Genomic DNA, 14004 nt, shown 5'->3' on the forward strand with positions numbered 1-14004 from the left:
ATTGAGGACATTGTTTTAGGCGACATTATGCATTTGAAAATTTCCTGATGTACCAGAACTATGGAAACCCTTTAGGCCATTGTGTTGGGGGCAGGAGAGTAAGCCCTATACATGCCTTGGGCACATTTGACCGCAGTGCCTAAAGGGTTAAATAGCCGGTATCACGACAATTGTAATCCCGGCTTTTACAGCAGGGGCCTGGCTGTCGCAGCCGGGCTCACACGTGCCATCACTGTAGACAATTGTCGCCGACAGTTTTATGCAGAACGAAAATGCACGTCCAGGTGAGGGAACTACACGCCGACTTGAATGAGTATTTTCATCCAGGGTCGGCAAGGGGTTAAAAGTGGTTTCTACTATCAAAATATTTGCCAATTCACAACCATAGGACACAGCTTCAAGATTCTATATCTACTGGGTAGATGACTACAAAATATGATACAATGCACGGCAGAGCACAATTGAGTGTCAAGAATTTTTTCATATACAGATCATCGGTGGGCATCTACATTGTGATACTAGACTCTCATGCCACATCATTTAACCAAACCTTTTGTAACAAAACCTTTTTTAATCACAAAATATATTGAATTTGAAGTTTTAAAATCAAATAGATTTCAATAAAACATAGAAAATGCATTCTTTTAATCTTTTGGAAATTCCAAAAATGATAAATATTTGGATTAAAACAAAAAATATGTATGGGAAAGTAAATTTCAATAACTTTAAATACAGACTTACAATTGAGATCACTGTATTTGTTCTCAAGTGCTTGTACATAAGCTTCATACTGCTTCCACCTACAGCAAGAAGAAACGTTTTACTATAAATGTATACACAAACATTAATCCTTTCTTACGATTAAATAGCTTGCCACATTGACCGAAATACTTGTCTGCTCATTTTGGTTTCCAGGTCTAAAGAATTAACTCACTGCACTGAAGATTTGAGGCATTTGGTCTCCCCAATGCCAGTTTTTTTAAAAAATTTTTTAAAATCTAAAACATGTATTTATTTACAGCGATGGTTAAAGGAAACTGAAAAATTTATATTACATGACATGTAAAACATTTCTTACATCTAAAAACAGACAACATAAAATAATGTTTAGTATAAAAAGCTTTTTATACCTTTGAAGAAGTTCTTCCCTTGGCAAAACTTTGAAGTCTGCTTCATTAAGGCGAACCTGAACAAAGCCAAATATACAGTATTATTTTAGTTCTAAAAGACAGCAAGATAACATATAATACCAAGCAACCAAATAAAACATTTGTGACAATACTTTGGGCTAACCTTTTTCGGAAGTGGTTCTTCGTTGGTCATTGTGACCTATAAAAGAAGGAAATATTTTAAGTGAACTTGCGGTATGCAACAGAACCTGACTCAAATGCAGCATATGAGTAGCCTTTAAAAGGCACAGAATAAATTGAGCTTATCCTCAATATGTAATTTAAAGGTTTTCAAAAGTATTTCTAGGAATTACATCTGTGCCACACTAGGACCAGGAATAAAGGAAATACATTCTGGTGGTCAGTTCAACAGGTATTGAATGAAGTATGAGTGAAGCACTCGTACCGTTGCCATTTAAAATTCGTCAACACTCGTGGTACATGTGTGACCGCTCCCTTAGCTGGCCTCAGCCCGATCGCACATACATTTTTTTGGAAACGTTATCGGTAAGCAGAACCCGGTGCCTGGCATAAAAACAAATGCAAGACACTTGGTTCTGGTTAGCGATTTGTAAATGCAGCGCTAGCGATACGGGTGACCGCACCTTCATGGTCACCAGAAATGTGCACTTTTACATGGGACCTCCCTAATCCCTAGAAAACAGATGCTGAGCAGTACCTGCCACCCCTCCTCAAAAACCATTTAGTGCCTACGCCAGCACCTCCCCCTTTTGTTTTGCATGTGGTATTAGCCATATAGTAATTTACACCCAATAAGAAGCTTGGCAAAACCACAACAAAACTGCTTACACAAACATAGGGTGTTGCTCAAATTCTATTTTCTATCATGGGAAAACCTTGTGTATCTGTAAAAGAATACAGTCCCTTGAGGATCGGGCATCTGTAAGCAAGCTGTACCAACTAATTAAAAAAGCAAAGCCACCTGAAACCTGGAGAACATACCTATAGTCATTTAAATTCTATATTTAATTTTAACCGCTTCCCGCCGCATCCCTTTTTCGTTTTTGCGCTTTCATTTTTCACTCCCCACCTTCAAAAATCTATAATTTTTTTTATTTTTCCCATGTACAGAGCTGTGTTATGGCTTACTTTCTGTGTAACAAATGACACTTCAAAATTATGGTATTTAATATTCCATGCAATGTACTGGGAAAATAGTGAAATTGGTGAAAATAGCATTTGTGCCGTATTCTTGTGGGCTTGGATTTTACGGATTTCACTGAGCGTCCCAAATGACATGTCTACTTTATTCTTTGGGTCGGTACGATTACGGGGATAACAAATTTGTATAGGTTTTATAATGTTTTCATACATTTACAAAAATTAAAACCTCCTGTATAAAATTTTTTGGGGGAATTTTGCCATCTGCTGGCACTAATAACTTTTTCATACTTTGTTGTACAGATGGGTGGTATCGTTTTTTGCAACTTTTGATGACTTTTTCAATGTGATAATTTTTAGGACTGTTCACCTTAGATAAATTTTTTTAAATATTTTTAAAATGGCAAAAAAGTGCCATATTCGACTTTGGGTTAAACGCAGTGAAAAACCGTTATTATATTTTGATAGTTCGGGCATTTCCGGACGCGTCGATACCCAATGTGTTTATGATTTTTACTGTTTATTTATATCAGTTCTAGGGAAAGTGGGGGCGATTTGAATTTTTATGTTTTTTATTTTTTACTATTTTTCAGACTCCCTAGGGCAGTGATGGCGAACCTTTTAGCGACCGAGTGCCCAAACTACAACCTTATTTATTGTGAGGTGCCAACCAAAAGTTAAAGTAGTAAGTTATTGCTCCCTGTTCTTCAACAACTTTCAATCTTATTGGCCTCCTGAGGACAGCAACACTGTAGAAAGATGGTAAATTTGCATCATTTTAGCTTCTATCTAGTGTCCCTCTGTACACAGAGAAACGTGGGTCCCGCAGGAGGTCCTCCAAAGATAATTCGGCCCCGTCTACTCATCTCTCCCTCTTCCTACAGTTCTAAGTAGAGAAGTAAGTATCAAAATATGACTGAAAGCAGCATCTTTTAAGTGGCTTGGAACTGCAGGAAGATTCTTTGAGTCCTGTCTGTTGTGCTGGGGTGATGGCCCGGGTGCCCACAGAAAGGGCTCCGAGTGCCGCCTCTGGCACCCGTACCATAGGTTTCGCCATCGCTGCCCTAGGGTATTTTTTACCTTAGGTTATCTGATCGATCCTATCATATACTGCCTTACTACACAGTATGGCAGTATATGGGGATTTTCCTCCTCATTCATTACAATGTGCTGATAGCTACCTACAAGGGAATCCATACCCATTCTCATGCCTTGGATTCCCTCCTTGTCATTTGTACTGCACTAGGGTATCGCCATGGGCAGCTACTAGAATGCTTTATGTCTGCTCTTCTCCTCATGGAATTTGAATTGACACGCATACTACACTCCTTCATTTTGACCTACTTGGACACGTACACGTAACTGTCATTTCACAGACTTGGACCTCCTTGGACCAACTCTTGGCGCTGCCACTTTATCCACGCATTCAGGTCCTGCCACAACACTAGGGCACGTGACTGTGACTTACTCTGACCCAGTACCCCTGTCCATACTCCTGTACCTTCCTCTTCTCGCCCCCCTCCCCTCCAAGTGCAGGGTTAGGCGACCGAGAATAGGGTTAGGTTCCGGTCGGGGTGGCAGTCGCCTAGGACTGCGGTCCCGAATTTAGGTCATACCAGGGCTTAATAGGTCCCTCCCTTTTCCCGCTGTAGGGCACAACAGGGACCTCCAGCCTCTCCGGAAGGGCACTTTGGCCCTGCTCCGTTTTAGAGAGGCCATTTCTTGTTCACATTGTCGGCGCACTGCATTGATCCCTACCCCACTGATCACCTGCAGTGTGATTTTGCTTGTTTATACTTTTGTATCTAAATAAACTTCATCTTATATGTCACTTTTCTCCGCCACTTGTACTTCTTCTATGCTCCACTAGGTGGATGAGGTTGAGAACACACCTATTGTACTTTTTAAACCTTACATTAGAACCTAGAAGAAGGTTCTCTGTCACAAATAACTTGAACAAGGTCACCTAGGTCTGACAATTAAAAAGGTCTACCCAAAGGCCATGTTTATACATTGCATATACAATATGTTAACATACACGCAATGCGTGGACACGTTGATGCACAACGTTCTTGCTACCACAATATGCAACAGACTCGATACTATAACAGTTTCAGCTATATGATGCACAGAGTTACTGATCCTCAACATACAGCATTCCCAGCAGCGTGGTCAGTCTAACGCAATACTTTCCACATGATCACAGACTTATCACCGACAGTGTAAATCCGTCCTTAACCCCTTAACGACTTGGCCTTTTTTTTTTTTTTTTAGTTTTTTCACTTCCATTTTTCACTCACCAACTTCAAAAATCTATAACTTTTATTTTTCCACATAAAGAGCTGTGTGATGGCTTATTTTCTGCGTAACAAATTGCACTTCATAGTGACGGTATTTAATATTCCATGGCGTGTACGAGGAAGCGGGAAAAAAATTCCAAATGCAGTGAAAAACCACATTTGTGACGTTTTCTTGTGGGCTTGGATTTTACAGCTTTCACTCTGCGTCCCAAATGACATGTCTACATTATTCTTTGGGTCGGTACGATCACATGGATACCAAATTTGTATAGGTTTTATAATGTTTTCATACATTTAAAAAAATTAAAACCTCCTGTACAAAATATTTTTTTTTTTATTTTGCCATCTTCTGGCGCCAATAACTTTTTCATACTTGGGAGTACGGAGCTGTGGGTAGTGTCATTTTTTGCGAATTTTGATAGTGGTTTCATTGCTATAATTTATAGGACTGTGCGACCTTTTGATCACTTTTTATAAATTTTTTTATATTTTTCAAAACGGCAAATCGACTCTGGACGCTATTTTCAGTTACGGGGTTAAATGCAGTGAAAAACCGTTATTATATTTTGATAGATCGGACATACCTAATGTGTTTATGATTTTTACTGTTTATTTATATTTATATCAGTTCTAGGTAAAGGGGGGGGCGATTTGAATTTGTAGGTTTTTTTATTATATATATATTTTTTTTAATTTTTACTTTTACTATTTTTCAGACTCCCTAGGGTACTCTAACCCTAGGTAGTCCGATTCATCCTACCATACTACTGTATGGCAGTATATGTGGATTTTACTCCCCACATGGCGGCGCCCATGCGATAGCACCGATCGCGGGTGTTACCGGTAAGCCTTTGCTGCAATATGCAGCAAAGACTTACCGGCTATGGAGAGGGCTCGGCCCGCGTTGGGAAAGGGTTAAGGTAGGCCATTAGTTGGAGGGTCCCACACTGATCAGAAAATGTTTAGTTCCTCTGTACATTCTGTAGTAGCCATTACAGGCATTCACAAATGATGCAGAAGCTAGAGAGTGAAGGGAGCTGATAGTTCATTAGTGTGGGAGCCTGGAAGTCAGACCCCCAACAATCTCCTATTAAGGACCCTTTCTAACAACCACATTCATAATGTAAGGTTTATGGGACAGGGCAGATAATAAAAGAAGCTGGATCAAGCTGGATGCATTTGTATTCAGGCAGTTCCCAACTTAAAGGACCTCTACCACCGGGATGAAGGATTGTAAACCAAGCACACGGACATAGTGGTATGTGCCCCCTCTGACAGGATCTGCTCTTTTAGCTGCTCTGCTTATGCTCTGGTTTTTACGGAAAAAGGGCTTTAAAAATTGTGAAAATAAGCCTGAGGGGCTCCCTCTGGCTGATTTGCATAATTTTTAACTTTTTTTTCTTAAAAACAAGGGCATAGGAAGCTTAAAGGAAACCTACCATCACGGATGTACTTAATAAGGTACATACTATGGCAGGTTCCTTTACTAGGAGCAAGTCATATACGTTATATTCCAAAATTGTGAGAGCCCGATATCTTGATAAAAAAGTATATCTAGTATACATGCAAATTACACGAGGCGGCTACTGGGGCTACTAGAGTAGGCGCATGGTCTTTGCAGCCCTCCCACCATTACTTCTGCAAGCACCTCGCTGGACCAGAGTGCACGCTCAAGGCTGCGTGGCGTCGTCTCCAAAGCTGGGGCTACTTCAGCAAACTGCTTGCTGAAGATAGGAAGGGTAGGAAGAGTGGATCCTGCCAGAGGGGCCACACACCAGTATGTCAGTGTGATTGGTTTACAATCCCTGATCCTGGTGGTAGTAGTCCTTTAAAACTATGCAACTGAGCTTCCAGGGTCCGTAGGTGTTAATGGAGCTTGGAGCCTGTTGTATCTGACTTATAGACGACTCCTAGTTACACACGGCCCTCAAGCTCTCTGGATGCTAGTAATTTACTGAACTTTAGCTCCAGCCTGCAATGGTAAACTGTAAGGATGTGGTCACCCGTACCGCTTTGACTCCACTAAGAAACATAATCAAAGCACACAGGGGCATGTCCGCGGCTTTCATCACTTAGGCTGCATTCACACTACCGCAAGGGGGACGTATATACGACCAATATACGTCCCCCATAGACAGCAATGGGCGCGCGGCGCCCTACGGGAGCGGTACAGTGCAGCACACGTGCGGCACCGTACTGCTCCGTTCCCCGTGAAAAAAATAGGACATGCCCTATTTTTTCAGGGCATATGGCGCCGTGCGCCATATATCCCTATGGAGAGGGGCGGGGGTGAGCAGCGCTCTCCCCCTCCTCCTCACGCGCTGCCGTGTGCCCGCCGTGCTACGGTACGGCGGGCACCGGTCGTGTGAATCCACACTAAGTATGTCAAACACCGGGCACTCGTTACCAATCGTATGCCGTTCTGATGAGACCCTCCCTTTTCCATCTGGATTACTTGGATACAGCCTAAAGGAAAGCTACCATCAACATCAAGAATGATAAACCAGGGACTCATTGATCCAGGCACCATGACTGGTAATATTCTTATATTTGTTATCCATCGTCTCCATCAACTTGGAGAGGGAGGAAATGCTCTTTTAGGCTGGATTCACGCTGCAGTTGCGTGGAACACGTGGGGAGAAGAGGTGGTAAGCGCTGCTCACCCCCAACCCTCTCCATAGGGATATGTGGTGCATGGCACCATGAAAAGATAGGACATGTCCTATCTTTTCATGGGGTACGGAGCGGTACGGTGCTGCACACCCATTGACGTTTATGGGGGGCGTATATCGGCCATATATACGTCTGCCGCATATACGTCCCCCTTATGGCATGGTGTGAATGTAGCCCAAGAATATATCATCCTGTGAATCTGTTGCACAATGTGCTTCTGATACCAAGCCCGTAGCCTTTTGACTCATTAGCATAATTTTAACAGTTTTTAGAAGTAAGGAGGCCATGGATAACAAATATAAGAAGATTACCACACTGCCTGGGTCTTGATTTTGATGACAGATTTTCTTTAAAGGGAACCTGTCAACAGATTTGCACATATACAGCTAGTGACAGGTTCCTATAGAGCTCTACTAACTGACTGGCTGTCTTCTTTTAGCTAAAAATGCTTTACCTCAGATAACCATATAATCACCTTTTATCTTATATTACCTGGAATCAAAAGGGGCGTTTCCTGATCATCAGTCCCCTCCCATCTACTCCACCCCATGCCTCCTTAATGGTCACAGTTCATGTCACATGACCAGGGTGACATCTTTAGCCTCTTACCAATAGCAAACTGTATCCCATACATGTATCTACTGTATGTGATCACATGAAGTCACAGCATTCTCCATGGACTTCTACTCCTCTCCACCCTCCCTTGTGTACAGTTTGCTATTGTTAGAAGTCTAAAGGACCTGTGATTACTCTGATTACATGGCATGAATGTAAATAGAGCTGTATATGTCTGGAGTTGAATATTGGCAGACAGTCACCAAGTACAAGGAGGCAGAGAGACAGAGCTGTCAAAATAATGGGGTGTGGTTCATTGCCGGCCTGGGAGACAGAAGAGTCACAGCCACTAGAAACGGGACAGTAAAGGTAATTTGAATATCAGAAAAACGACTGTAATTAAGGTACAGTGCCCCACTGGTAGCCAATTTGAAGTGATATGGGGAGGGCCTGTACCCCTTTAATCACCAAGTATTGTTAGGGTGGCCAAAATATGGCAACAGGTCCTCTTTAAAGGGAACCTACCACCATGAATCTACCTATAAAGGTAGATCGGGTGGTAGGTGGATCAATAGGACGTGAGGATAGCCCTTTTAAGGGATAATCCTCACATCCCCGCGCTGTTTTGTGAACTTATATTATCGCTTTATGCAAATTTTGTTATGCGGCTACTGGGGCTACAGCTGCGCGCCCTCGTCCGACGAACCTGCCGTCTGCGCATGCGAAGAACAGCAGGCCCGCGCCTGTGCGGTCACTGCTCCGAAACAGGTGCGGGCCTGCTGTTCTGCGCCAACGGCAGGATCATCGGACGAGGGCGCGCAGCTGCGCACCGAAGATTGTGGGTAGGAGGGGTAAAGTAGCTACTGGGGCATGGAGTAGCCACGCCATGTAGCCACAGCTGCAGCTACTTCACGCCCTAGTAGCTGCATAACAAAAATAGCATAAAGCGATAATATAAGTTCACAAAACAATGCGGGGACATGAGGATTAGCCCTTATAAAGGGCTATCCTCACGTCCTATTGATCCACCTACCACCCGATCTACCTTTATAGGTAGATTCGTGGTGGTATGTTCCCTTTAAGGTCAGTGACACCCAACCGTGGTTGATCCATGAATTACAGACCATGCGCCGGCCAGATTTCACAAACTGACCACAGTGAAGACAACAATATCCATGATGCAAAGAGTCCCTGCTTCACCTCAAAACAGCAGCGCTAGACTGTGATAGGACTTGCAATATCTATGTTTTAGATAGCCTCATACAGCTCTAAAAACAGAGAAAATTAAGTTACGGCTTTTGTAAGACAGGGAGCTGTGATTTATTTGATATAGTTATGTTCTGGACAAAGTGCCCCATGGTGAACCCCTTTAGTTTTTGCATTTCCATTTTCACACCCATGCTTCCACAAGCCATACCATTGTTATTTTCCAGCATTCATGAGCCCAACTACATCAGCAACTCACCCTATAAGGAGAGGGAACAGCCCGGGAGCCCTGTCCATACGTAATGGCAATAAAGAGGATTTTCTGATCATAAAGGGGTTTCTGGGGAGAACACGTGGAGGGTAGTTTTCGGTTTAGCCCCCTCATCTAAGGTCACAATGTGACAGCTCGGACAATAGTCGGCCTCATTGTGAATGGACTTGACTGCAAGGCTCCATGTGCACAATGTACTTCAGGTAACCACATGTGATTCAACATGCTGCAACCAGAAAACCTCCAGGTCTTCAATATTTTTACTTGTACTTCCTTAATTAAAATGTCCCTGGTACTCCAGTAATGTCACTTAACAACTTAAGGAACTACTCGGTGAAATATATGTGAAACACAAGACTACACACAATCCTCCCAGCAGCGCTCATAGCATATTCACATGCAGTGTATAGGACCCGCGCACACCCAGGCAATGTCACCCGGATTCTCCTCCCGCACGCGCCTCCCAGGCCTCAGCACAAGGACCGCACTCTCCTCACGCTTTTACTACATGCTTCCTACTCAAACTACAACCAACCCGAGGTCAGGACTGTGAAGGCCTAGAAACCTTCCCCTCCGCCATCTTTAACACAGTGACACGATAAACAACACTGCAGGGCCGCAAACACGGACAAGGAGCTTAGCCCCGGTGTATCACAGGGTCACCTCACATGAGAGCGGGAAATGGATAGACACCCGCGCCGTGTAAGGACTCACCTGCAGCGGGAGCTTCGCAGTCCGGGCGGCTCCTGCTGACTTCACCGCCCGATCAGGAACGATGAATAATCTGACGTAGTACTTGATTAATTTCAGTGCACGCAGCTTCTATCCGTATCACCGCAGATCTTACTCGATCACATAGACTCCGTTTCCCGCTCTTGTCTGTTTCCTCTTTTTTGCCCTCCGCACTCCTGCTTCACTATTGCAAGTCCGACACAAAATGGCGGCGGAGGAGGGGGAAATGAAACTCCAGCCAGCCTCCATGTTACACACAGACACACCTCCTGGCTCTTCACAGAAATGCTGCTGTGCGGACCGAAATACGGGCAAAACTTCAAGGTCTTGGTCAAAAGTTTGCCATTGAACGTTTTGTGACAAAAATCGAACACGGTTCAGACTTGTGCATGGTGTGCAGAAATGTCAATTAGCTGCCGCCCTGTTGTTGTAGGACTTCTCTTAGGGAATAGCTGGGCCAGCAGATAATGTAATTGCACATATTTATGCAATACTACCATAGTAGAGGTCAGCCAAGATCTGTGTTTTTGCTGACTAAATATGACGTGAACCAATTTTTATTGTATGCGCAGTTATTAAATTGGAAACATCAAGTGGAATAAAGTAGAAAAATCTTTAGTAGCTATAACCTAAAATAATGTAACTACCAGGGGTTTACTTAGCCTCGCTACTGCATCAGGTGAACTACAGACCCTGCAAATCACCCACCCACCCGTGCTAAATGTACAAATAAATAATATTGGTTGTATCTCTAAGGCCAGTTTCACACGAACGTATTCACACCCAGTCATGTATACAGCCAGGGTCGGCTCCAGGTTTCAGTAGGCCCCTGGGCAACAGAGCCATAGTATGCCCCTTTGCAGTGAACTCATGTGGCGACAATCAAAATTCAGAAACTAAAATTACTCCTGTCTTCCGTTCCCTAAAATCCCTAGTTTATCATACCAAACAGCCCCATCATGGTTATTTTACAAAAAGCCCCCCTTGTACCCTATGGATTCCTTATGTACAGTCTTTTGTGGGCCCCCTTCCAGCAGCCCTGGGTCCCGGCACTTGCCCTGCATACTGCCCTCCCCTCTCCATAAGGAGGAGTGTGGCAAAGCCATTCTTACAGGGAAAGATAGAGGATGGATGGACGTATTGTTCATCAAAATACATGGGACTGTATGCTATCCGTACCGCAACGGTACAGTATGGGTAGCATATGGCCGTTTTCACACATTTGTGTGAAAATAACTTAACCCTTTAAGGACCTGCCCCTTTTTTGTTTTTTCTATTTCTATTTTTCACTCCCCACAATCAAAAATCTATAACTTTTTTTTTACACATAAAGAGCTGTGTTCTGCGTAACAAATTGCACTTCATAGTGGCGGTATTTATTCTTCCATGCCGTATACTGGGAAACGAGAAAAAAATTCCAAATGCAGTGTAATTGGTGAAAAAAGGCATTTGCGCTGTTTTCTTGTGGGCTTGGATTTTACGGGCAATCACTGTGCGCCCCAAATGACATGTCTACTTTATTCTTTGGGTTGGTACGATTACGGGGATACCAAATTTGTATAGGTTTTATTATGTTTTCATACATTTGCAAAAATTAAAACCTCTTGTTCAAAATGTTTCTTTCAGGCACTTCATCTTCTGGTGCTAATAACTTATTTATTGGTGTAGGAGCTGTGGATGGTGTCATTTTTTTGAGACTTCTGATGAAGTTTTCAATGCTAGAATTTTAAGGGCTGTACGACCTTCTGATCACTTTTTATTGAATTTTTTAGATTTTTCAAAATGGCAAAAAAGTGCCATTTTGAAATTTGGCCACTATTTTCCGATACTGGGTTAAACGCAGTGAAAAAACGTTATTATATTTTGATAGATCAGGCATTTTTGGATGCCGTGATGCGGAGGGGGGGGGGGTGATTAGAATTTTTAGGTTTTTTTATTATAATTTCTTTTTTAAACTTTTTTGATTTTTGCTTTTACTATTTTTCAGACTCCCAAGGCTACTTTAACCCTTGGTTGTCTGATTGATCCTGCCATATACTGCCATACTACAGTATATGGGGATTTTCATCCTCATAGATTACAATGTGCAATTAGCACATAGTAATGAATGGGTAAAATCCAGATGGACCAGAGGCTTTCATGGGGAGCGACGATCTCCCCCACAAGATGGCAGTGCCCACGCGCTGCCATCTTTTTGGAGCTGCCGGGAGCTTCGCTGGCGTCAACGTGCGGGTGTTACTGCTAAGTCTTTGCTGCACTATGCAGCAAAGACTTACCGGCTATGGAGCCCAAACACAACACAGTCACCCGGGGTGTGCCTTGTACTCAATCGCAAATGTGTTTCCATGGAAACGCATGCGATCTATAACCAGCACCCGGTGTCTTTTAACACAAGTGCCACATGTGACTGCACTCTCAAGGTTTTTCGCTATATAGAACCATTACAAAGAATTATTTAAATCTTTTGCCACTGATAGCCTTTCTTGTTTTTGCATTTCCGTTTCCACCTTCAAAAGTTCATAATTTTTTTCTTTTTTTACTGTCTACAGAAGTGGACTTAATATCTGTGAGACAATCTCTACTTTCTTTTTTTTTTTTTTAAATCAAATTTATTTTTATTGATTTTAATAAACTTTTACAATAACACACAACAATTATCCATTGCAGTTGGTCAAATGTACATTATGAGGAGATACATACTGAATCGGCCAAGCATGGCCTATATTATCCCGCAATCCGTGAGTACAATAGACCTAAGGATATCTGCCATATCATGAATTTCAAGTGAACAACATACCATAACATAGCGAAAAAGAAACCCAAAAATAACACCCCTCCCATACCACCCCCCCAGAGTCACCTCCCAAGGGTAGGGCATATGTGCCCAAAACAAAAATGATAATACTCCCTATCTTTACCAATGTATCCAAATAACTAACTTGCCTATGCAGCTCGGGAGAGCTGATATTGCAAACTTACCTTATTTGTAACAGCTGTGGTGATGGCAGACCCGCCGTATCCATCCATTTCCCCCAAATTTTTTCAAATTTACCTATGGAGTTCCTTTTCAAGTAAGAGCCATATTCCAGAATGATCACATTATTGACCCTAGTTATATATTCCAGCACAGATGAGGGCCGTGGCCTAATCCAATGTGCAGCTATCAACTTCCTCATTTGATATAAGGACCGCTGAATCCCCACCGTTTGAAATTTCAGTAAATTATCTATATCCAAAATCCCAAACAAACAGGAGAGAGGTACAGCTGGTATAGTAACCGAGAACACCCTGCCTAAGATTTCTAGCACTTCTTTCCAAAGACTTTCCAGTTCCCCACATTCCCACATCATGTGTAGGATGCCCGCTTCTTCACAGCCACATCTAGGGCAGTTTGAGTCTCCACGGACCCCAATTTGATATAACAAATGTGGCGATCTACACTCACCGGCCACTTTATTAGGTACACCTGTCCAACTGCTCGTTAACACTTAATTTCTAATCAGCCAATCACATGGCGGCAACTCAGTGCATTTAGGCACGTAGACATGGTCAAGACAATCTCCTGCAGTTCAAACCGAGCATCAGTATGGGGAAGAAAGGTGATTTGAGTGCCTTTGAACGTGGCATGGTTGTTGGTGCCAGAAGGGCTGGTCTGAGTATTTCAGAAACTGCTGATCTACTGGGATTTTCACGCACAACCATATCTAGGGTTTACAGAGAATGGTCTGAAAAAGAAAAAACATCCAGTGAGCGGCAGTTCTGTGGGCGGAAATGCCTTGTTGATGCCAGAGGTCAGAGGAGAATGGGCAGACTGGTTCGAGCTGATAGAAAGGCGACAGTGATTCAAATCGCCACCCGTTACAACCAAGATAGGCAGAAGAGCATCTCTGAACGCACAATACGTCAAACTTTGAGGCAGATGGGCTACAGCAGCAGAAGACCACACCGGGTGCCACTCCTTTCAGTTAAGAACAGG

The 14004-nt window shown here is 42.9% G+C and overlaps 1 protein-coding gene across 2 annotated transcripts in view; it reads right to left on the reverse strand.

Annotated features, from left to right (window-relative positions):
- The window catches only part of WTAP (WT1 associated protein), a 45183-nt gene extending 34900 nt beyond the window's left edge, over positions 1-10283 (reverse strand). Inside the window, exons 1-4 of one of the 2 annotated variants that reach the window (XR_011854123.1) lie at positions 10011-10281; positions 1294-1329; positions 1131-1186; positions 742-800 (exon numbers count right to left, since the gene is read on the reverse strand). Coding sequence is in view for 1 of the 2 variants with exons in the window: in XM_072141231.1 (XP_071997332.1) it covers positions 742-800; positions 1131-1186; positions 1294-1323 (145 nt within the window). In the remaining variant the exon portion in view is untranslated. Of the gene's footprint in view, positions 1-741; positions 801-1130; positions 1187-1293; positions 1330-10010 lie in introns of both variants that reach the window. The other variant, XM_072141231.1, reaches the window with a different exon arrangement.
- Between the last annotated feature and the right edge of the window lie 3721 nt (positions 10284-14004).

Source organism: Engystomops pustulosus, chromosome 3, assembly GCF_040894005.1.
Source record: "Engystomops pustulosus chromosome 3, aEngPut4.maternal, whole genome shotgun sequence".
In the NCBI taxonomy this organism is placed as follows: Eukaryota; Metazoa; Chordata; class Amphibia; order Anura; family Leptodactylidae; genus Engystomops; species Engystomops pustulosus.